This window comes from Lissotriton vulgaris, chromosome 11, assembly GCF_964263255.1.
Source record: "Lissotriton vulgaris chromosome 11, aLisVul1.2, whole genome shotgun sequence".
Taxonomy (NCBI): Eukaryota; Metazoa; Chordata; class Amphibia; order Caudata; family Salamandridae; genus Lissotriton; species Lissotriton vulgaris.
Window position 1 is genome coordinate 600,565,534 of NC_141699.1, and position 25,500 is coordinate 600,591,033.

Here is a 25,500-nt window from a genome sequence, read left to right on the forward strand (position 1 = left end):
TTGCATTATTTATCAATTACATCAATATATGAAAATGCTTTATTTAATATGCATTTAATTTTACGAGTTAAATTGCTGTAATACTTTATTTGATTAGTTTTACATTAAGAGAATAAACTTAAGATGAATTAACATTTGTATTTTGCATTAAAATGTTTTTTAAACTTGCTTTCAAAGAATACTAAGGAGCATATGTAGGTAGGCGTTTGCGATTCGCAAGCGCAGGAATTCGCAGAATTTCGGCGTTTACGAATCGCAAACGGCGATTTGGTATGTAGGTGCCACATATCAAAATAAGGAATCGCAAAAATTGCGATTCCTTATTTTGCGCAAGCATTTAAGGAATCGCAATTTTGCGATTCCTTAAATGCTATGTAGGAGTGCCTTTGACATTGCGAATATGTCTCAAGGAATCGCAAAATACCACCTACTCCAAGTAGACGGTATTTTCTGATTTCCTTTCAAAATGAATTTTAAAAAAAAATTCATAGTGCCATGTGGCGCACAGACATGCCCCTAGGGCATGTATGTGCACCACATTTACTTACAGGCACATTCCAAGGGTGCAACAGGTGTCCTTTGGACACCATGGCACCCTTTGAATTGCGATTCTCAAATTGCGACTTTCTCATAGAAAATCGCAATTTGAGAATGTATCCCCATTCATTCCTATGGGCCTCTTGGCCCATATGAATGAATGGGACACTAATTCCTTAATTGCGATTCTCAGTTTGCTAATCGCAAAATAGGAATTTTTTAGATTGGCAAAAAAATTGCAATTTATTTTTTTACCTACATTCCATTTTGCAATTCTCAAATAGCGATTCTTTCAAAATCTCTATTTGAGATTCGCAAAATGTGAATTACCTACATATGCCCCTAAATGGTAATAGTTATTCTTGCACTTTACATAAGTAAGATCTGCACCTTCATGTGCAAAGCTACTAGCAGTAAATTTACGTTTGTAAACCCTGTAGCAGGCAGCTCCATTCCTTGATTTTAGGCGATGAAGACATGTTAGTCTAAACTGGGAAATGGTGAATAAAAAAAATATGAAAGGTTACTTCTAGATGTAATAGTAAATTTAAATGTCAGTAAATATGCATGTCTTTTTACCTACAGAATAGGCATTTTGACTTCTATGCAAATCTGTTGGGGGGGCGGGCTAAAAAAATGTTAATTTGCTCCTAATCTCTATGAATCTACATGCACTTTTGCTGGCTAGTAGCAATTTAAGCACAGAATAGGGATTTCGAGTTTCACAGACGTGATTTAGATTGCAGGTATGTAAAAGGGCTGTTAAGTCTTTGACTTGCTAATATCTTTAGTGCAATTTCATTGATTTGTCAGAAATGTGGTTGACACTTAGCATGTTTATCATACTTATGATACATTGAAATTCACCAGTGATAGTTAACTCAAGTAACTATAACTCCTGCACTCACCTTGCACAGCTGATTACCTCACATATTCCATCACTGAAGACATGTTCTATAACATCATCAGTAATATCAATTCAACACCTGAAATGACATCATTGATGATAACACTTTGCATGGCGGGGATGCGAGTTATAGTTGCTTCAGTGAACTAGAACTGGTGAATTTCAGTAGTTTTGTGAGTTTAAATGTTTTGTTTATGGATTTATCTTCCGCTGTGAAGAGAGACACACTGCTACATTGGGTTCTGAAAGCCCGTTTTAATTGGTGCCTTGTTTCCTTGTGGCGCTCTAGGTGTGGGGAGATGCCTAGCTCCCGAGTCATACCACCTCATTTCATTTCTTTGTAGCGCACTAGGTGCTGGTAGGTGCATGGCCCCCTTTCCCAGTTGGTAGACATATTAGGTGGTCTTCCACTGGTCTTTTAATATTATATATGCCATTGTTTCTTGAACCTATTATTTTTACATTATATTTACTCCTGCTTACCTTGTTTGAACTTTTCTTTCACTTTTGGAGGGGAGAAACAGGACTCTCAATTTGTGTTGTCTGTCTCCCCTCCGTTCTCCTTTTCGGTGCTTAGCCACGATTTTAGAGGCGGGCTATAAAATTATTGCAGCTTTGAAGAGACATGCACTGCTCCATTGGACTCTGATAGCCCATTTTAGTTGCTGCTTTTTGTTTCCTTGTAGCGCTCTAGGCACAGGGAGGTGCCTGGCTCCTGAGTCATACCCCGAACACATTTCATTACCTTGTTGGACACTAATTGCTGGGAGGTGCCTGGCTTCCTGTCCCAGTTGGCGGCCAGATTAGGTGATCTTCCACCGATCTTTTAATATTATATGTGCCATTGTTTCTAAAACGTATTATTTTTACGTTACATTTACTCCTGCTGACCTTGTTTTAATTTTTCTTTAACTTTTGGAGTAGAGAAACAGGGCTTTCAGTTTGTGTTGTTTGACTCAGCCACCCCCCCCCCCGTTCTTCTTTTCGGCGCTTAGCCACTCCCTTAGAGGTGGGCTATCAAATTATGGCAGCTGCGTGGCTGCACCCCTGGCGTGTCAGACCAGCCCGTCTGCACCATTCCATGCCTGGAGGGTGCCAGGGCCATGCCCCCTGCCCGTTCCATTGCAGGGAATGCCTCCATTCAATTGATCTTGGTTCTGGGGAAAAGGGCTGTGGTTAGTGCAACTTTTTCTTTAATACTTTACCACCGTTGGTAGGAGTTGCAGCGCAGGGCTCACTCGCAATGCTTACTCCTGACCTGTAGGTCCCTTAGCAAGCATAAATTCAAAAAAAGTATATGTGTGTAACATAATCCTGGTTCTTGCTGGCTTTTGCGACCTGCCAGCCTTGCTGACAGGCCACTGTTTTTCAATGTTATTCTTTGTTATTACAGATACAGGATAATTCAGTGACAATAGTATGTATACTAGGTGCAGCGTATGGGTAGGTCCACTGACAACCTCGCGGTTGACGCCACAACACTGGAATTACCAGGTGTTAGAACCGGCTATCTCTAGTTGGCAGAGGTATACACTCCTGACAAATAGGGACACTCCTTTTCTAGTTAGGGCAAGGGGATCACACCCTTCGATAACCCTTGCTCACCCCCTTGGTAGCTTGGCAGAGCAGAACAGGCTTATCTCAGAGGCTGTGTGTTAAGCAATTATGACCACGTACAGTAATAAAGTGAATACACTACAAATGGACACGACACAGTAGTATTATAAAAATAAGTATTTTTATATAAGACTTAGCACAAGACCAAATAACGGCAAAAACTGTACACAATCGGAATAAATACGTTCGGGAAGGAAAAAGGATAGTTCAAAGGTAGTTTCTTCTTTAGCACAAAAGTCTTTTAGTATCAAGCAAATCTTCTTCTTGGAAATACAGGTCTTAGCAACAGGGTAACTCACACGGGAGCTACACAACGCTGGCAGAGATACTCCACAGGTTCGGCGTCGACCGCGAGGAGCGCTGCGTCGGGCCGGGAGTCACACGGACCCCCACAACACAGTACCTTAGGAAAATGAAGCACACGATGATCAGCGGCGTCGAGCAATCCGGCGTCGCTTCTTCGGTGTCGATCAGGCCTCAGCAGGCGTTGTCGATGATGCAGTTGCACAGAGTGAGCAGCGCTTACGGCGTCGAAGGGCACACGGTTGATGCGATCAGCAGCGGGGCAGACACGAGGTCCTCTGGAGTTAGAGCCGTACTCCTACTCACTGGCGTTGCTGCTGGCGTCGGTTGGGCCCAGCGTCCGGTCGTCGTGATGCTGTTCTTTTCAGAGGTGCTGGATTCAAACTTCCAGCGGATAGCACTTTTTAGCAGGTGAAGTCTTTTGGCCCTGTGACTTCGGCAGGAGACTGGCACTCTTCCAGTCCTTGGAGATTTTCTTAGCAAGCGTGACAGTACACACCCAGTTCCTCTCTCCTGATTCCTTGGCAAAAATAAAGAAGCACTGCAGGATTCCCCCAACAACAGCACACTGGCAGAAGGGGTAAGCAGTCCTTTAGATCAGCAGGCTTCTTGTCCTTGGTTACAGGGTTCCTTGTCAGAAGTGATCTCAATTCTTGGTTCAGGGGTCCTCCTCTTATACCCCTTTTCGTCTTTGATCCCTTTGTCTATGCCGGGGATTTCCCAACACCCTGGGTCTGTGGTGGGTGGAGCTAGGCAGTGGCACCTGGCCTATTCATTGCACCGGGCCGGGTCCTCAGACGCCCCGCAGGAGGTGGAGCCAGCATTGACACCGGCAGGAGCAGAGCTATCGTCCTCCTGGCAGGAGGGGGGGGCCAGGATCGTCCAGGGCAGGCACAGAGCCATCAGTCGCTTGGCAGGAGGTGGAGCCAGCATTGTATCAGGCAAGGCAGGCTATCAACAACTACTCTCCCCCTACTCTCAACGTAATGTCCCACTCATCCCACACTGACTCATCCAGACCTCTTGGAGCCACCCAGCTCCTGTCACACACACGCAAGACCAGCAGAGACCAGATATGGTTAGATAAGAAAATAGACACTTTCTAAAAGTACTATTTTCGAACCCAGAGTCCAAAAACCATCCACACCAACGGATGCGTAATTAAACCCCGAGTTCAGGGATACCAAACTCGACATTGAACCATGCTCCCCGAGCCAGCTAAGATCATAGCGTTAACAATCCCGGCGGCCCATTCTATCCAACGGAGAGCAGGCTACCTCGCAATAGTGAAGCACTAAGATGGCGGCACTTCACTATCAGGACATGCCAACTTGGTCAGGCTTGTCCTACCTTACACTTACAATGCACCCTGCCCGTGGGCCTACCATAGGGGTGACTAACATGAAGTCAAGGGAAGGTTGGAGGGCTGGCAAGTAGGTATACCTGCGCAGCCGACGTGACAGTGCAAGACTGCACTTGGGTCTCGCAATGACCGACCCGTAGACATTCTTTTACAAGGCCGCTCCTGTGGGTGGCACAACACGTGCTGCAAGCCCACGAGCGGCATTTGTATTTACAAGCCCTGGCACTCCTGGTGCACTAGACTAGGGACTGACAGTAAACCAAATAAGCCAAACATGGATACAATAGATACATCAATTTAACATATGGAGCACTTGCGCTATGGCACTGATCAGCAGTGACACGGCGCCCAAAGCATATACCAGCAAAACATCGTAAAACAGTAGAGGCAAACAGAAAAAATGGAGGAGAGACTCAAGCCAATGATGTCAGGTCTAACACGTGTCCCCTCCAGCTGAAATGTGGGGAGAACTACCCTTAACCTAGGGAGTCCTCATCACTAAGGCGGAAAAATCTGGACAGACCATCAGCATTGGCGTGATCTGTACCAGGGCGGTGTTCCACCGTAAAGTCCATCCCCTGTAGAGCAATGGACCACCTCAACAGTTTCGGATTCTCACCCCTCATTTGCATCAACCATCTGAGGGGCCTGTGGTCTGTCTGAACCCGGAAGTGAGTCCCAAACAGGTAGGGTCTTAACTTCTTCAGCGCCCAGACCACAGCAAATGCTTCTCTTTCTATCGCACTCCACCTCGTTTCCCTGGGAAGTAACCTCCTACTGATGAAGGCTACAGGCAAGTCTCGGCCCTCTTCATTCACCTGAGCTAGAACAGCCCCCACGCCATGCTCTGAAGCGTCCGTCTGAACAATGAATTCTCTTGAAAAGTCGGGTGCCTGGAGTATAGGTGCTGTGCACATTGCAGTTTTCAGGGTGTCAAAGGCCGTTTGACAGGCATCAGTCCAGATCACGTTTCGTGGCTGCTTCCTGGAAGTCAGCGAAGTCAAGGGGTGCACAATGTTACCGTAATCCTTGACAAACCTCCTGTAGTAACCCGTGAGTCCTAAGAAGGCTCTCACCTGTGTTTGGGTTTTGGGCGGTGCCCAAGCCAGGATGGTATCAATCTTGGGTTGCAGGGGGGCAACCTTGCCGCTCCCTACTTGGTGCCCCAAGTACACCACAGAACCCTGCCCAATCTGGCACTTACTGGCCTTGATTGTGAGGCCTGCTCCGCGCAGGGCCAACAACACTTCCTGGAGGTGGCGCAAGTGTTCCTCCCAGCTGGCGCTGAACACTGCGATGTCGTCCAGGTAGGCGGCGCTGAATTCCTCCAGTCCAGCCAAGACCTGGTTGACCAACCTCTGGAAGGTGGCAGGGGCATTCTTCATCCCAAAGGGCATTACCCGGAACTGGTATAGCCCATCTGGTGTGGAGAACGCCGACCTCTCTTTTGCCCCATCCGTCAAGGCGATCTGCCAGTACCCAGACGTTAAGTCAAACGTGCTAAGGTACCGGGCAGCCCCCAACCGATCGATGAGCTCATCAGCTCTGGGGATGGGGTGCGCGTCAGTCTTCGTGACTGAATTGAGTCCTCGGTAGTCCACGCAGAACCGGAGTTCCGGTGAAGCACCAGGCGCTGCAGCCTTCGGGACCAAGACCACTGGGCTGGCCCAAGGACTGCTAGAGGACTCAATCACCCCTAACGCGAACATTTTGGAGACCTCGTCCTTAATGTACGCTCGGACCTTGTCAGTCACCCTGTAAGCCTTGTGCTTCACAGGAGGGCTGTCTCCGGTGTCGACGTCATGGACACACCAATGCGTGACACCCGGAACCAAGGAAAACAGATCCGGGAATTGTCCCAACAGGTGGCGACAATCCTGTTTCTGCTCAAGGGTCAGTGTGTCAGAGAGGACCACACCATCCACTGACCCGTCTTGCTCTTTAGCATACAGGAGGTCAGGAAGAGGCTCACTCTCCTCCTCCGTTCCATCATCTGTAGCTAGGAGCATGCCCACTTCGGACCTTTCTAAGTGGGGCTTCAAACGGTTGACATGCAGGACCCGCAAGGGGTTCCTGGGAGATTTCAAGTCCACCAAGTAGGTGACATCGCTCTTCTTCTCCACAACCTTAAACGGTCCAGTCCACCTGTCCTTGAGCGCACAAGGTTCCACAGGGGACATGACCCACACTTCCTGACCAGGCTGAAGCTCTACCAGAGTGGCATTCCGGTCGTACCATCGCTTCATCTCCTCCTGGCTGGCCTCCAGATTTGCCTGAGCAAGTTCTCTGAAGCGCCGAGTCTGGTTCCGAAAGGCCAGCATGTAGCTGTATACATCCTGGGGAGGTTTCCTGGGAGATTGCTCCCAGCCTTCCTTGACCAGACTCAAAGGCCCTCTTACCGGGTGACCGTATAAGAGCTCAAAGGGGCTGAACCCTAGAGCCTTCTGCGGCACCTCACGGTAAGCAAACAACAGGCATGGCAAGAGGACGTCCCATTTCCGCCTCATTGGTTCTTCAAGACCCATGATCATGCCTTTCAGGGTCCGGTTGAATCTCTCAACCAGCCCATTTCCTTGAGGGTGGTAAGGAGTGGTGAACTTGTAGGTTACCCCACACTCCTTCCACAGAGACTTCATATAGTTCGAAATGAAGTTGGTGCCTCGGTCTGACACCACCTCTCTGGGGAACCCCATCCGGGAGAAAACACCCATCAGTGCCCGTCCCACCACGGGGGCCGTCACTGTCCTGAGAGGGATGGCTTCCGGGTACCTTGTGGCATGGTCCACCAAGACCATGCCACAAGGATGAACCTGTTGCCTAGGGCTGTCTTGGGGTCCAGGGGCCCAACAATGTCAATACCCACCCGGTCAAAGGGGGTGCTGACCACTGGAAAAGGTTGGAGGGGAGCCTTCTGCTTCCTTCCGCTTTTCCCACTTGCCTGGCAAGTGCGACAAGTCTTACAATGGATGTCTACATCCCTACGCATCTGAGGCCAATAAAAATGGGTGACAAGCCTGTCATAGGTCTTGTCCTGCCCCAGATGTCCAGCTAACGGTACGTCATGAGCCAGGAAGGCTCTGAAGCGCTGGGGTACCACCAGCACACGGGCTGACCCAGGCTCAGCAGCCTTAGGCCAATAAAAATGGGTGACAAGCCTGTCATAGGTCTTGTCCTGCCCCAGATGTCCAGCTAACGGTACGTCATGAGCCAGGAAGGCTCTGAAGCGCTGGGGTACCACCAGCACACGGGCTGACCCAGGCTCAGCAGCCTTAGGCTCGCTATACAGGAGGTCCTTCTCCCAGTACACAAAATGTGACCCTGACTGATCACCTGAGGATTGGGCTGAGGCCTGCTGCCTCATGCCCACAAGAGAAGGGCACACTTTCTGTTCCGCACAGAATTCCTCCCTGGAGGGACCACCATCCTGCTGCCAGTGGGTCAGCTCGGGCAGATCTCCCAGTTCGGCAATTTGTTCCCCCGTGGGCTCCAGGGCATCCCCCTCAGGGTCTACCTCCTTCTGGACCACGGGAACAACGGGGCCGGTTTCCCGCGCCTCCTGCCTCTTCTCTTCACAGCTGGGTCCTGGGCCGTACTTTCAGGCTCCGGGACCCCATCAACACCCTTACTCGCTGTCATGGATCGAGTGGTTGCACACACCCACTCTGGCACACCCAACATTTTCAAATGCGCCGCTCGCTCCACCTTAGCCCAAGGGGAGTCTTCCAAATCATTGCCCAGGAGACAGTCGACAGGCATGGCGGGCCTCACAGCAACCTGAAGAGTACCTGAAACTCCCCCCCATTCAAAGGAAACCTGAGCCACCTCACACTCTTTCTGGGAGTTATCGGCAGCTATCACGGGGTAGAATGCGTGGGGAACCACCTGCTCTCTGGACACCAAGTGACACTTGACAGCTGTCACACTCGCTCCGGTGTCTCTGAGGGCTTCCACTCTATGACCATTAATGGTCACCCACTGCCTATATTTACTAGTGTTACTAGGCAGAGGGGGTGGAGGGACCATTTGCATGTCTCCTAGCGAGACCAGGGACATTTCTGCGGGACCCCTCCCACCGTGGACAACCATCTCCTCTCCTCCCAAGGCTACACTTGCCAACTGACGAGGGGGTGCACGCGGCGGTGCATTCGAATCCTTCTTGGGACACTGGGGGTCATAAAACCGGTGTCCCACATGCCCACAACCGTAGCAGGTTAGGGGGCCCCTATGAACAGGTTTACCCGTCGGGGCCCCTGACTTCTTCTCAGGGGGAGGCTGGGAACCTTTCCCTTGGTTCCCTTGGGGATTACTTTGGGGCCCTTTCTGAGACTCCTTCTGTTTTCCCTTGTCCCCCCCACTCTTCTGCTGGGGACCCTGCCCACCTTTGGCTGAGTCTCCCACTGGACCCTTGTGGACCCTGGTACTGACCCAGCGGTCCGCCTCCTCAGCAAGTTTTCTAGGGTTAGATATCTTGCTATCAATCAGGTGCTGGCGCAGCTCTGGAAAACAGTTATTAGACAAGTGCTCCCACGCAAACAAATCATAAAGAGCTTCATAACTTTCCACTTTGCTGCCCTTTACCCAACCATCCATGGCTCTGCAAAAATAAGACACATATTCAACCCACGTCGTACCAGGCAACTTCTTACATTCTCTAAAAGCTTGTCTGTACTGCTCGGGGGTTAAACCATATCGCAACATTAAAGCATCTTTCATATGAGCATACGACATCCTATCTGCAACAGGCATGTCTAACAGGGTATCTCTTCCCTCATTCACAAAGCGACCCCCACAACCCCGCTCCCCAATTCTTCTCAGGGACCTGGTGGGCCAACAATGCTAACTCATATGCTTTAAACCATTGACCAATATCTTCATTCTTATTGTAATCTTTGATCACATCTTTCGGGAAGTAAAACTTACTTTCTGCAGGCTCGGATGGAATGCTGCCACCAGAGGGATTCAACTCTAACTTTTTAGCTTGGATATCCAGTTCCCTCAACCTGGCTTCACGCTCCAAAGCTAACTTCTCTCGTTCAAACTCTAACTTTTTGATCTCTAAATCAGCTTCCCTTCTACCTCTTGCATTTTCTAACTCCAACTGCCCATTTATCTTTAGCCTTGCCATCTCCATGTTGTAAGCTCGTTCTTTCGCCCTTTCTTCTCTTTCTTCAGGGGAAAGACCTTTGGAGGAAACACTGCTTCCGGGAGAGGGCACAGGTCCATTCACTGGCACCTCCTCATCCCCTTCCTCTGGGGGAACACCAGGCTTACCTGACCTATTTGCCATCGGGCAATTGCCGTGAGGGGAACGGCCGGAGCAGCGAGAAAAGCGGAGGAAAACGCCGGGAGGCGAAGGAGGAGTCCCGTGAGCCCGGACCACACTCCCCAGCATTCCCTGTGCTGGAAAGCGCGCCCGTGACGCGCAGTGAGCGCCGGAGGCGCCGGATAAAGGCTGACCCCCCGGGAGCCCAGTGGGGGAACACCAGGCTTACCTGACCTATTTGCCATCGGGCAATTGCCGTGAGGGGAACGGCCGGAGCAGCGAGAAAAGCGGAGGAAAACGCCGGGAGGCGAAGGAGGAGTCCCGTGAGCCCGGACCACACTCCCCAGCATTCCCTCTGCTGGAAAGCGCGCCCGTGACGCGCAGTGAGCGCCGGAGGCGCCGGATAAAGGCTGACCCCCCGGGAGCCCAGTGGGGGAACACCAGGCTTACCTGACCTATTTGCCATCGGGCAATTGCCGTGAGGGGAACGGCCGGAGCAGCGAGAAAAGCGGAGGAAAACGCCGGGAGGCGAAGGAGGAGTCCCGTGAGCCCGGACCACACTCCCCAGCATTCCCTCTGCTGGAAAGCGCGCCCGTGACGCGCAGTGAGCGCCGGAGGCGCCGGATAAAGGCTGACACCCCCTATCGCCCCGCGAGTCGCGCGCGGGAGCGCCTAGGCTAAGCCCGGGCAAAGGGCGGGTCCTCTGTGGCCCTCAGGGGACTGAAGGAGACTGGACTGGGCCTGGACCCTTATCATTCCCCTGTGGACCTTTTCCGCGCCTGGAGCGTGTAAGACAATTGATTATTAATTTTATATAGAGTTGTATAGGGTGTTTAATATTTCGTGCTTAGATTGAGGATAACTGTTTGCAAGTATTAGTCCTATTAATATTAATAATGTCTAAATCAAAAAATGATAAGGCACTGGTGGGTCCCGCTACTCTTGATAATTTCCTGGTTAGGAAAGTAACCCAGATAAATAGTAATAGGCGTGCATCACTGGGGAAAAACTCTGTGGCAGGGGAAATGTCTTCTGAAAATACCCCTATCAGCCCGTTACAAGGATGTGTAATTAATTCGTCTGAGGTTATCTCTATTGACCCTCCAGTGTCCATTCTAGTTAACGTGGAGGCTCATTCTGATCCTCAGGAGCTATCATGTCCTGATACTAGGGTGTTACATGAGCCCCAACCAGAAACCAGGGCTATAAGATCTTGTAGATCACTCTCTAAAAGGGTAAATGGGAAGCAAAATAAGCTTAAAAAGAAGGATGGTGATGCAATTGTCAGTCCTGCAATACCAACACCTTTTGTTTTTACGGGCACTAACAATGATGGTAATGAAAATAGTGTAAGCATAACTCCTGATTTTCTAGCTTCACTTATAAAAAATCTAGAAGCCTCTTTGACTACTAAAATGGAGGATCTCATTAAACCATTAATGAGTAAGATAGATAATCTATCAAAGGAAGTGACAAGGTTGGGTGGTCTGTTATCAGCAAAGATTAGTGTCACATCTTGTGGAAGTGTACCCTCTAGGAGGAAAGGTTTAGAACTTGCCGATGTCAATGAAACATGTAATAAGGCAAGGGGGAATGCTGCTGTTGCAGTGGCCAGTGGCTCTGAAACCCCTACTTGTCCAGTTATCCCTGTGACAACGGCTCCACCGATAACATCCACAAAGCAAATAACAAGTAGTGTACCCAGACCCCCGAGGTACAATCGTTATCTTAATTTACCACCAGATTGTGCTCCGTACGTGGCTGTACTAACTAATGTGCCCCCCTGCGGGACTCATCCCGCATCTCCTTTTGATGAATCCCAATCCTCTTTGAAAAATAAAACTGTGTCTTGGCTCAATAAAAACTGCGGGTTCCCTGTTTTATACTCGGACCAAATTATGACAGTAAGACGTGTAAATTGGGTTGGGCCGTCAAAAAAGACTGGGACAGGGGATTGTATAGTCATAAATTTTAAGCACCCCCAGCACGTGGCAACTATCCTTTTGAGAGCCTCTGCACTGGTATATAATATGAATAGTATTTGTGTACGCCCCTTGGGTTACTTTTATGCGCATTTGTGTAAACCTACACCACAACAGAATCTAACCAGGCGGGGGTTTGAACCCTATACTCCTGTACAGGAGTCTCAGTTTCTCTATAATGTTACTAACCCTTGTGGGTCAGGGGGGCCTATTAGAAGCCATAATAGGAGTCCAAGTGACGGTCATCACCAATTTGGTGTGAATCTAAATACACAGAATAGATTCGAAATGTTATCTGGTTTGGAGCAGTGTGATTGACTGGGGGCACCTGCGGCTCAGACTATTGGGGCTTCAGGTGTAACTATAAATTCTCTGAACCCGGAGGGTAAAACTTCAGGAAACCTTGTTGTCTCCTGGAATATTGCTGGTCTTGCGGCCAAAATGTCTGATGTAAACTGGGTTACTTACATAAAGCAGTTTTCTATCATTTGCCTCCAAGAGACCTGGGAGTTGGGCTGTAATCTGTTCTTAGAAGGGTATAAGGCCTTCTTTGTGCCGGCCGTGCCTTCATTGCGGGGAAGGCCTAAGGGGGGTCTTGTAGTCTTTGTCTCCACATTGATACCATGCGAAGTACGGAGACTGGTAGCTCAGCACACAGGGGTCATGGGACTAATTCTATCTGGTGGTAATGTTCTTGTGGGACTGGTGAATTTTTACAATGCTGCTTTTGATAGTGCAGGTTTGAATCATATTAATGCTCTTAATTCTTTTGTCTCTAATTTTATGGAAAAAGTGGGCCATAACCTCATGATTTTGGGGGATTTTAATCTGCATCCATGTGTAGATCCTTTGCACAAGTGTCTATCAGAAATGATCTGTGCTCGTGCGGATTGTCTGCATATGGAGCACACCATAGAGGGGGAAATGTGTAATGACTTAATGAATGACCTTGACCTCTCTTTGGCTATGTCTTTAAAGGACCCTTCATACTGTTTTGATATCCCTACTTTCAAGGGCCATGGCAGGGGTACCTTCATTGACCATATACTTGTCTCTAGGACTATGCAAACTTTTTTAGATTCTTTCTATATCCTCCCTAGTGAATTTAGTGACCATAATCCTGTTACAATCTGTTTGAACTGTCCATGGGGGAAAAATTGTCCTAAAAGTACTGTCCAAGGAAGCCTGGGCACAACAGATGGGAGTAGGCGGTTAAAATGGTCAATTGACTCTGCAGATGCACTATATAAAGACATCTCTGAAGGGTGTGCTGAGGACATTGACGTTTGTATCAATGGGGAAGGCGAACCTAAATTAGTTCTAGAGGCTTATCAAAATATAGCGGAGAAGGTGTCAGCGTTCTTATCTGTTCCTAATAAATCTCAGGTAAAAGTAGGACCGAGATGGTTTAGCCATGATTGCACCATAGCTGCTCGCAAACTGAGGCTTGCTTTGTCAGCTTCCCCGAGGGATCGGGAGGTTGTAAGACTCTGTAGAAAGGAATATAAGGCTATTACTATCTCCCGTAAGGAGCTACTGAGGAAAGAGGCGTGGGAGGAATTGCTTGACCCCACTAACCTGAATAACAGCACCAAATTCTGGTCTTTGGTTAAGAAACCTTTCTTGATGGAGGACCCTGATGACGGAATTGTTTGCTGTATAACCAAAAAAGAATGGGAAGGCCATTTTAAAAGTTTATATTATTCTGACAATGCTGGATCTATGGTTGCTGCCCCCTTTGATAAGGTTACCCCTATGATTTTTAACAAAAGTGAGGTTCTGGTAGCTATAAGGGGCCTCACTGCTAATAAAGCGCCGGGCCCTGACGGAATACCCCCGGATCTTTACAAGTCTGATCCAGTCTTTTGGGCTCCCATTCTGGTTGCCGTATTTAATGCGGCGGCCGCAGTGGGGTGTCCAGAATCTTGGGGACTATCAACTATAGTCCCCGTATTCAAGAAGGGAGATAGGGGAAGTGCACTTTGCTATCGACCCATATCCCTAATCGATTCAACGGTTAAGATCATGGGGAGAGTTATACTTCAACGACTAATAAGTTGGTCGAATGAAAACCACATCTTGTCAATCTCCCAATATGGTTTTTGTGAGGGGCGCTCAACTATAACTCAGTGTCTCAACCTGTTCCTTATTCTGAATAAATATACTGTCGTCCAGAAGGGAGCAATTCATCTTGCCTTCATGGATCTGTCCTCAGCCTTTGACTGTGTCAACAGGGGGAGGCTGTGGAAGACCATGAAGGACAAGGGAATAGATGGGGGTATTGTGGAGTTCCTTGCAGATCTGCACAATGAAACAAGAGCCGATGTGAGGTATACTTCGACTGGGGAAACCACGGGTTGTTTTCCAATTAATAAAGGTGTACGTCAGGGGTGCATTATGGCTCCTTACCTTTTTAATTTTTATATAAATGACCTGGAGGCTGATTTACAGGAAATAAAATCTGATTGTCCTAGGGCGGGTGCGAGGGGTATTCCTTTGCTTTTATATGCCGACGATGCGGTCTTAATTTCTCGAACTGAATTAGGTCTTCAGGCACTTTTGAATGGATTTAATAAATTTATGTCTGATAGGGACCTTACGGTCAACAATTCAAAATCTTTTATAATGTGTGTTGGCCGTCAATCTAAGAAGAAGTTCAATTTTAAACTGAATGATGTTCCGATACCCATCACCCAGATGTTTTCCTACCTGGGTGTCTTATTTGATACAAAAATGAGTTGGGTCCCACATTTGGCCAAGAAAAAGGGGGAAATGTCCAGGGTAAACGCTTCTATCTTCAATTTTGCCTCCAAATTAGGAAAAAAGCCAAATGGGGCTATGATGAAATTATACAACGCTAAATCCATAGCCACTGCAGTGTACGGAAGCGAGATATGGGGCTACAAAAACAGTGATCAACTTCAGATAGTTGAAAATAAATTTTTAAAACGTCTGTTGTGTGTCCCGGGGAGCACACCGAATTTAGCCGCTCATGAAGAACTTGGCTGTTTACATTTATCGGACATTGTGGGACTGAAACCATTGTTGTGCTGGGTAAAACTTTGGTTAAGTGATGCAATTCCTCTGACCCACTTGATAGTGGAGGATCTCTTATCGCTTGACCACTCAATGCGTGTACCCTGGCTCAAATATTTGAAGTCGCAATTTGCGAAACTTGGCCGACTGAACCTGTTTGACAATCCGGGGGATATAGTCAAGGGTGATGTTGTTGCAATTAAGAGAGCTTTTTACCTGAACCGTAATGTTGCAAGAGATGAAGTAGAGCTTCTGAAACCTAATGTTAGAATGTATATTATGTTGAGAACTTGTAATTCAATGGAATTGTACCTAACATGCTCCTTCACCACCCATGAGAAATTTTTGCTGACCCGCTTCAGGTTTAACATCTTTCATCAGCTTTTAATTAGACCCAAGTCGGACATTTTTAAGAGACCAGCAGCTCCCTGTGGCTGCGACGGGAAGTCTCCACAGGACATGCTGCATTTTATATTTTTATGTACATTTTATGAATACCCACGAAAGCGGTATCTGGTTACTCTTTTAAAGAAATTAAATTTTAATCAAATCAGACCCGCCCTTATGTACTTACAGTTGCTGCATCCGGACAGTGTCCTCCAGGTGTTAGAATTTTTAAAAATGACTATGAGACTAAGAAATTGTTTGGATGAGTAAATGTGCATTAACCGTAGTTTATGGCACTATTGCACTTTATTTTGTATATTCTGCATATGGACTTTACTTGCATCTCTTATTTTAATTCTTAATGCACCCTCTCTTTTTATGATAAATGTGTGTTGTATGTAATTTAAGATTGACTTTGTGAGTACTGTGATGTTTTTATGAATGTTTAACTGTGTGTACTTTTATGGATTGCAATTTATCCGAAATAAAGTCAATTTGAATTGAATTTGAATTTCTGCAGGCTCGGATGGAATGCTGCCACCAGAGGGATTCAACTCTAACTTTTTAGCTTGGATATCCAGTTCCCTCAACCTGGCTTCACGCTCCAAAGCTAACTTCTCTCGTTCAAACTCTAACTTTTTGATCTCTAAATCAGCTTCCCTTCTACCTCTTGCATTTTCTAACTCCAACTGCCCATTTATCTTTAGCCTTGCCATCTCCATGTTGTAAGCTCGTTCTTTCGCCCTTTCTTCTCTTTCTTCAGGGGAAAGACCTTTGGAGGAAACACTGCTTCCGGGAGAGGGCACAGGTCCATTCACTGGCACCTCCTCATCCCCTTCCTCTGTGGGTATCACCACCACATCAGAGGGATTTCTGGACTCCCACCAGCCCTGCAATGCTTTATAAAAATCATCTTTTCTCGAGAGGCCGGTGGTAGGAACTTCAAACTGGTTGCAAAAGTGTTTCAGCTCATCTTTCTTGTATTTCTTTAGCTTACTCCTCTCGAACTCCTCCACAACAACGATAGCAGGGGCAGTGACTCCGTTGTCACTCATGGTTAAAACTGGCAGTGTTCAGAAAATCACGTTTCAGGAAAGCGGAGAACAAAAATAGGATCCTTCCGAATCAGATTGTGACTGCGTTACGGTCTGCTTTCACTACGTAGTGCACACTAATCACTGTACATGGGTCATAAATGCAAGGTCCAAATCCTCACCGCTGCATCCAATGTTAGAACCGGCTATCTCTAGTTGGCAGAGGTATACACTCCTGACAAATAGGGACACTCCTTTTCTAGTTAGGGCAAGGGGATCACACCCTTCGATAACCCCTGCTCACCCCCTTGGTAGCTTGGCAGAGCAGAACAGGCTTATCTCAGAGGCTGTGTGTTAAGCAATTATGACCACGTACAGTAATAAAGTGAATACACTACAAATGGACACGACACAGTAGTATTATAAAAATAAGTATTTTTATATAAGACTTAGCACAAGACCAAATAACGGCAAAAACTGTACACAATCGGAATAAATACGTTCGGGAAGGAAAAAGGATAGTTCAAAGGTAGTTTCTTCTTTAGCACAAAAGTCTTTTAGTATCAAGCAAATCTTCTTCTTGGAAATACAGGTCTTAGCAACAGGGTAACTCACACGGGAGCTACACAACGCTGGCAGAGATACTCCACAGGTTCGGCGTCGACCGCGAGGAGCGCTGCGTCGGGCCGGGAGTCACACGGACCCCCAACAACACAGTACCTTAGGAAAATGAAGCACACGATGATCAGCGGCGTCGAGCAATCCGGCGTCGCTTCTTCGGTGTCGATCAGGCCTCAGCAGGCGTTGTCGATGATGCAGTTGCACAGAGTGAGCAGCGCTCACGGCGTCGAAGGGCACACGGTTGATGCGATCAGCAGCGGGGCAGACACGAGGTCCTCTGGAGTTAGAGCCGTACTCCTACTCACTGGCGTTGCTGCTGGCGTCGGTTGGGCCCAGCGTCCGGTCGTCGTGATGCTGTTCTTTTCAGAGGTGCTGGATTCAAACTTCCAGCGGATAGCACTTTTTAGCAGGTGAAGTCTTTTGGCCCTGTGACTTCGGCAGGAGACTGGCACTCTTCCAGTCCTTGGAGATTTTCTTAGCAAGCGTGAGAGTACACACCCAGTTCCTCTCTCCTGATTCCTTGGCAAAAATAAAGAAGCACTGCAGGATTCCCCCAACAACAGCACACTGGCAGAAGGGGTAAGCAGTCCTTTAGATCAGCAGGCTTCTTGTCCTTGGTTACAGGGTTCCTTGTCAGAAGTGATCTCAATTCTTGGTTCAGGGGTCCTCCTCTTATACCCCTTTTCGTCTTTGATCCCTTTGTCTATGCCGGGGATTTCCCAACACCCTGGGTCTGTGGTGGGTGGAGCTAGGCAGTGGCACCTGGCCTATTCATTGCGCCGGGCCGGGTCCTCAGACGCCCCGCAGGAGGTGGAGCCAGCATTGACACCGGCAGGAGCAGAGCTATCGTCCTCCTGGCAGGAGGGGGGGCCAGGATCGTCCAGGGCAGGCACAGAGCCATCAGTCGCTTGGCAGGAGGTGGAGCCAGCATTGTATCAGGCAAGGCAGGCTATCAACAACTACTCTCCCCCTACTCTCAACGTAATGTCCCACTCATCCCACACTGACTCATCCAGACCTCTTGGAGCCACCCAGCTCCTGTCACACACACGCAAGACCAGCAGAGACCAGATATGGTTAGATAAGAAAATAGACACTTTCTAAAAGTACTATTTTCGAACCCAGAGTCCAAAAACCATCCACACCAACGGATGCGTAATTAAACCCCGAGTTCAGGGATACCAAACTCGACATTGCACCATGCTCCCCGAGCCAGCTAGGATCATAGCGTTAACAATCCCGGCGGCCCATTCTATCCAACGGAGAGCAGGCTACCTCGCAATAGGGAAGCACTAAGATGGCGGCACTTCACTATCAGGACATGCCAACTTGGTCAGGCTTGTCCTACCTTACACTTACAATGCACCCTGCCCGTGGGCCTACCATAGGGGTGACTAACATGAAGTCAAGGGAAGGTTGGAGGGCTGGCAAGTAGGTATACCTGCGCAGCCGACGTGACAGTGCAAGACTGCACGTGGGTCTCGCAATGACCGACCCGTAGACATTCTTTTACAAGGCCGCTCCTGTGGGTGGCACAACACGTGCTGCAAGCCCACGAGCGGCATTTGTATTTACAAGCCCTGGCACTCCTGGTGCACTAGACTAGGGACTGACAGTAAACCAAATAAGCCAAACATGGATACAATAGATACATCAATTTAACATATGGAGCACTTGCGCTATGGCACTGATCAGCAGTGACACGGCGCCCAAAGCATATACCAGCAAAACATCGTAAAACAGTAGAGGCAAACAGAAAAAATGGAGGAGAGACTCAAGCCAATGATGTCAGGTCTAACACCAGGTGTCTAAACCTGCCGGGAGTCGATGGTGTGAGTCACCAATCTAACTTGGGTTGGCCATCATACTTACAGGCACCACATTTGAGGTGCTTTCTGTGGACTATCATAGTTAATTGACTAAAGAACCACAAAATGTATTTATTTTATTTTCGAGCTTATATAGCTCCTGAATCAACCCCGAAGGGGTATCTCTGCGCTCGTGGACTGGCGTAGGAGTACTGGCGCTCTGGGAAGTGCTTAAAACAAGTGTGTTTTCAGTGACCTTCTAAACTTAAGATGGTCCGGACACTGTCTCAGTGTAATAGGAAGCGAGTTTCAGTGCTGAGGGGCTAGATGCGAAAAGTCTTTCCTCCCGGCCTAGCCTTGTTAATCCGGGGCACTCTGAGGAGAGATTTGGAGCTGGCTCGTAGGTCCCTAAGTGGAGTTAAGGTACTATGCTACAGGGTAGATAGACCGTTTGTTAGGTCCTGATGAATTGCGGCCAGATTTTATGACCGTAAGTCAAGAAACTTATTGACCACATAGTAGAGCACGGTATCCTGACAGATAATATCAGGAGTGCGCCACCTCTATTTTTTAACCAGGTTGGAAGCTATATTCATTACAATTGTTTTGTCTGGACTTTAATTTTCTGTTTTAATCCTTGCACGGTCGTTAGACCTTCACTCCACACATCTACACCTTTAGGCCCCTCACACCCACTGCACCAAACAGCATGGAAAAAAAGATCTCCACCAGAGAACCCCCCATAGGGAGCCCATCTGGTATTGCAGCACCGACCTGACGAGGTGCAAGCCCTATGATGAAGCATGACACTCAGCTGGCTAATTCCAAAAGGAGGAATCCCCCTTTCCTCCCACCATTAGGGGAGGGCATTCCCTCACCTAGTTCATCTTGCTCCCCTAGCCCTGTTAGTAACTGCATATCTATTTTGTTTGACTTCATTTGGGAATGTATGCTCGACCACGATAAAGCCCACAGTCCTCCTTTTTTGGTTAATTACTAGGTGCATGCACATTATATGAGTGTGTCCTTATTAGAGGATTTATTAGGAGTGGTACTAACGGGACTGGTTCCCGTGTAGTCCTGAGGAAGAGCCAATAGGGGAAAGGCTCGAAACATGTTGACTACCTATTACTGAGACAATCAGACTCATTATGGTCCTAGTTTTCAGTAATAACCCCTGATTTTAACCTTACCAACTAGGGACTGGAATAAAATAGTGGCCCACTAGTTAGGTATTTTTAACTTCACTTCCTCCACTCCCCCTACTTCACTTCTTAAACACACCAGTAAGTGCTCCTGCATAATTGCCAAGTCGCAGCACACCTCAATCCGTAGAGGATTGGGATGAACCCCAACGATGAAGCATGCCACCAAAGCTTTTTTCCTATTAACTGATTATTTTATTTATTTAAGCAATTTGTACATCGTACAAATACCCTTGGGTGTTTTGACGCTGGATTACAGTGGATTCTTGCTGTATCCTATTCACCATTCCCTTGGGCAGGTTTTCTTTGAAGTATTAGATTGTTGTGTGTCATTTCCACCAGAAACAGACTGGTGGCACGTCAATACAGACCCACTCCGAGTGACGCTAAGCCAGAAAACTTGGTACTACAGGCTTTCACCAGCAGAGTTAGTCCCAATTAAGTTCTTAATACACACTAGACAGAGAGTAAAAAACAATTGAGTCATTTGTGAGGAGAATGTTGTCTTCGGCTAGCCTCACCATTCATTCGTCAATGCCAGCAGCTTGCTAAGCAGTTACTCCCATTCCTTATTGAACTCAGTGGCCGAGTCCCAGAAAGACTTCATGCTAATTAGGCAAAGGACATTTAAGCTGGCCACAGTACATCCAAGTACATCATCCAGTCAGGCATGGATACAACAGACTGCTTAAGCAGAGCGGTTGGTACTAGTTCGATTATCCGGCACCACATGGGATGAGATCCATAGGCTTCTCAGGTGAGCTTTAAGCATCATTCATGAATATGCTCTTTATTGGGTCTCATCTCTGTCAAGAAGACTGACTTCACCCTTTAGCGCATTAAACAATGCATAGCTACTGAGCAATTCCAATATTTCTTTGTCCTGAAGCAGGACAGAGGCCTTCGTCCCTTTGTAGACCTTCAACCCCTCAATTTCTTCATGCAGAAAAACAAATTCAAGATGCGAGTGCTGGCCCAGGTTCAGTCTACCCTTGATCCCGGAGATTGGATGATTTTCCATATTCCCGTCCTTCCACCCATAGACTCTACCTGCCGTTCAAGGTGGGCCAATTTTCAGTCTGCTGTGCTTCCTTTTGGCCTCACCAGTGGCCCTCAGGTATTCACAATGGGGATGATTGTGGTCACTTCCCATCTTCGGAAGTTGGGGTACCAATCTTCCCTTAGATCGATGACTAGTTATTGAAGTCAGGCTAGCCACAGTCCGTCATGGACCACTTTCAGATAATGGCAAATCTCCTTACATCCCTTGGATTCACGTTCAACCTCCTGAAGTCACACCTGACTCCTCAAAGGCTCGGTTACATCTGAGCCATCCTAGATATGGTGCTATGGTGCCCTTCTAGACCTTCCCTCCAGATCAAAAATCCAGCAAATTTGGACTATGATCCCAATGTGTTTAGCCTCTGTCCCGGATCACAGTGAGGCTGGCCCTGAGGCTACTTGGCCTACATTCTCTTGCATCCTCCCTGTTGACCATGCCACATGCAGACTTTGCAAAGGGATCTGAAGTTCCATCCAGGGTTCAGAAGGGACTGCAAGGGATTTGCAGTGGTGGCTGCTCTATCGCATTTGGACCAGCAGCAGATACCTCTCACTACCCCATCCAGAGCGGTCAGTGGTGACGGGTGCATCGCTGCTGGGTTGAGGAGGTCATTGGATAGAAAGGAAGACCAGTGAACTCGGGTCTCTTGCGGAGACCCACTTCCACGACAATTTGCTAAAGTTGCTGGCCTTTGCCTGCCATCCATCAAGGGAGGTCATCAAGGACAACACCACTGCCATTTGGCATTGCAACAAGCAGGGTGGGGTCCTAAGCTCTGGGCCAAGTGGCCCTATGCCTCTCCAATTAGCAGAGTCATCAGGGCATCACCTTGGTAGTACATCACCTGGTGGGATCTTTAAATACCAGGGCGCACAAACTCATCCAGCGACGCCGAGCAAATTACAAATGCCCATTACATCCAGAGCTTGGTGCTAGACGTCTTCCAACAATCGCTCAATTTGCTCACCACCGCTGAGAATGCACTTTATCAAAGCTTTTGCAAAGTGGAGTTTCCAAGCTGACTCCCTCTTGGAGAAGCATTCTGTCTTGAGTGGAGCATGGATCCTGTATTCCTTCCTGCTGCTCTCTTTCCTGCCCTGAGTTCTGAAGAAGATCAGGAATGACCAGGACAAGTCATCCTGGTAGCTCTGGATTAGACTTGGAAAGTGTGGCACCTGGGGCTTCTGGGCTTTAGTATCTGTCCTCCGATTAGACTGCCTCTTCAGGAGGATCTTCTGTCTCAGCTGCAGGGCAGAGTCTTGCACCCAGATGTGCAATTTACACCTCCAAGCTCGGAGATTGACCGGCGGCAGTTTACCTCTCGAAGTAGTTGTCATCTTGGCGGCTAGGCATCCTTCTACAAAATCTGTTTGCTAGACAATCGGACAAGTTTGTGGCTTGGTATAGCACCCGTATCACAGACTGTTGCGTTCCAAATTGGCGGATGTGTCACAGTTCGTTTTGCTTCTAGCACAAAAAGGACCTGCCATGGGCCCTGTTAAAGGTTACCTGTCGGCCCTTTCGCATTTTGTGGTTACTTGATCAGCTGTCCTTAAATCACATTATGCGTTTCCACAATTGTTTGGCCCACTTGTTTTCCCGAAAGCCTTTTGTGATACCTCAGTAGGGCTTTAATCTGGTGCTTACGTTTCTCAGGAGTACACAGCTGTCCCCTGCGTCTCCTGACCCAGAAGAAAATGTTCCTCTTCGCATGAGTTTGCCTCAAGCTCTTTCAGTTCAGCCACTTTCTACCTAAGTTTGCGACTCCCTTTCATGTTGGCCAGTCCGTTACACTCCGTACGTTCTTTGCTCCACCTCACCCCGTGAAAGAGACCTCATCATTTAGATCTCAAAAGGGCGCTGAAATTTTACAATGTTGGCACCAACAGCTCTTTATGGGATTCTCTGGGTAAAAAAGGATGCTATCCAGATGGCTAGCCTTCTACATCAAGGTCTGCTAGGAGTTGGCCAAAAAATGCGGGCCCCTAAAGGATTGAGGACTGACTCCACCAGTGCCAAGGCTGCTACTACTGCGCTGGCATGCGGAGTGCCTGCCCTGAATATTTGTCAGGCTATTACATGGAAGTCGATGCACAGGTTCATGAAGTATTACTGCCCCAACACCCAGGCCCAACAGGAAGGGCATTTTGGCTATTTGGTCCTGTAGGACTTTTTGGCCTGAGTTATTCCACAAACCTACCTCTGTGGGAAGTACCGGTTTGGTGTCTATTGTGAAGGTGCGCAATCTGTGGTTAAAAGTATCCTTCAGAAGAACAAGTTACTTACCTCCAGCAATTTTCTGGTGAATATTCTATCTAACTGCAGATTCGCCACCACCCTTCCCGTTCTGTGTAATGGACTCTTCCATCTAGAAAGGCCCCAATTTAGAGATATGCACACTGGTATGAACAATTGGTCTGTGGGCTCTGTGTCCAAGAGTGCGGGCCATGTCCAGAAAGAAACTGACCTCAAAAGTAGAAAGAGGTTCCCTTGAGTTACAACTTACTAAATCAAGTCTGGTCAGTCTATTGAATTAGTAGGTAACCATCACACATTCAGTCACTCACATGTACTTGAAATCAACAAAACTAGCACTTACAATCTAAAGGAACTATATACCACGTAGCCAGTAAGTTTGTGTATTATATGTCCAAGCATTTATTATTTTAAAAACAAATTATAAAAACATTCCAATTAAAAACATACAGATAAGTATTCCTTGTATCAGTTGTTTGTTTGCGCTGGTGCACTGTTGTTTTTAAGCACTCAATCAGTCTCATAAGTACATTGTACCATGGCAGGAATCATAATCGGCAATACATTCAAAATACATTAAAAAAATTATTATAAACAAATCAAGTCGACGCGTTTCGGTGGATCTCTGCTGTGCGCACCACCTTCTTCAGGACAGTTAAAACAGTTCTTTTAAGTTGTCTTAGTCCAACTTAAAGTAACACCTCTTTATGGATTAAGGCGCTGACCCTCGATAGATTAACAATGCTCTTTAGGGAAGATGATCAATGTTAGTTCTTCCACTGAGATTCTTTACGTTTGAATTCTTTAGGTTTGAATAGATCCTTAGGTATACAAGAAGGCACCCATATTAAAATTTGTTGGTTCCTTCTATTGAGGTTATTAATTTCCTCACTTGTAGGGTTACGCTGGGGGTTCCTTCAATCTTTTCCCTTAAAAGCGTATTCGTGATGCCTTGTTGTCCTCCTTCTCTCATGGGGTCCGGACCCCATGAGAGAAGGAGTGCTAGTTTTGTTGATTTCAAGTACATGTGAGTGACTGAATGTGTGATGGTTACCTATTAATTCAATAGACTGACCAGACTTGATTTAGTAAGTTGTAACTCAAGGGAACCTCTTTCTACTTTTGAGCTTTGCTTTACCCAGTTCCCTTGACGCATAAGGGTTACTCTCCTCTTATTGATACAGAAAGAAACTGACATCTGCATGCTTGGGTGGTGCCTTTACAGCCGTCACTTCCCATGTGGAGTGGAGTTAATGCAGTAATGCAGCGCTGCATACCAGAGTGCAGGGGCTGTGCTGGAAATCCATGTGATCCAGTCTGGAACTTTGGGATACTCTAAAGGCGAGGAATCTATGGTTAGATAGAGTATCGACCAGAAACAGCATTACCAAAGGTGAGTAATTTGTTCCTTGTTATTATAGACCTGCAAAAAGTGATACTAAAAAAACTCATTACTTTTTTTTCAGAATTGCTTATAAAAACTGTGCAGGAACTTACATTTTATAAACTCAAATATTTTCTGTGAATAATTGGAAGTTTACTATGAAATATCTCAATGGGTCATGTTTTTTTCTGCAGATGACCCTCATGTACAGTACTCTGCTGTGAGCAGCTTTGTGTTCCTACGTTTCTTTGCAGTTGCAGTAGTATCACCACACACTTTCCATTTACGACTGCACCACCCGGTAAGTGTTATGGTTTTTGTACAGCAAATCAACCTTGATCTAATTTGGGTGCTCTGTGAGTGGCCTGTCATTTTTCTCAAATGTCTATAATTTTAAAATAGCCAAGTGTTTTTTTCTCTGTTGACCTTCACTTACTATTATTTACATTTTTATGGTATTTGATTAGGCCAAATAACTTTACAAAAGTACTTAAATGTTCATAAAAAAATACGAATTTGCTCTTGTCAGTCCTAACATTGCAGATATATTAATTAATCTGCTTTTTATAATGACCACATTTAAACATGTATTATAAAACATAAATATTTATAATAGCAGTTTGTACCCACTGAACGGATGCCTTGTGTGTAATGTAAAAAATAACCGTAAATATCTTTATTCAATTACAGTTAAAAACTCATCCTCAAACAAGAAAATGTGAGGGTTTAACAGC

General features: G+C 47.1%; 1 protein-coding gene across 1 annotated transcript in view; it reads left to right on the top strand.

Annotated features, from left to right (window-relative positions):
• RASA2 (RAS p21 protein activator 2) overlaps positions 1 to 25,500 on the top strand; it is a 619,199-nt gene that overhangs the window by 462,189 nt on the left and 131,510 nt on the right. Inside the window, exon 15 of the mRNA XM_086943698.1 lies at positions 24,961 to 25,067. Within this exon, the coding sequence (XP_086799824.1) occupies positions 24,961 to 25,067 (107 nt within the window). The remainder of the gene's footprint in view (positions 1 to 24,960; positions 25,068 to 25,500) is intronic.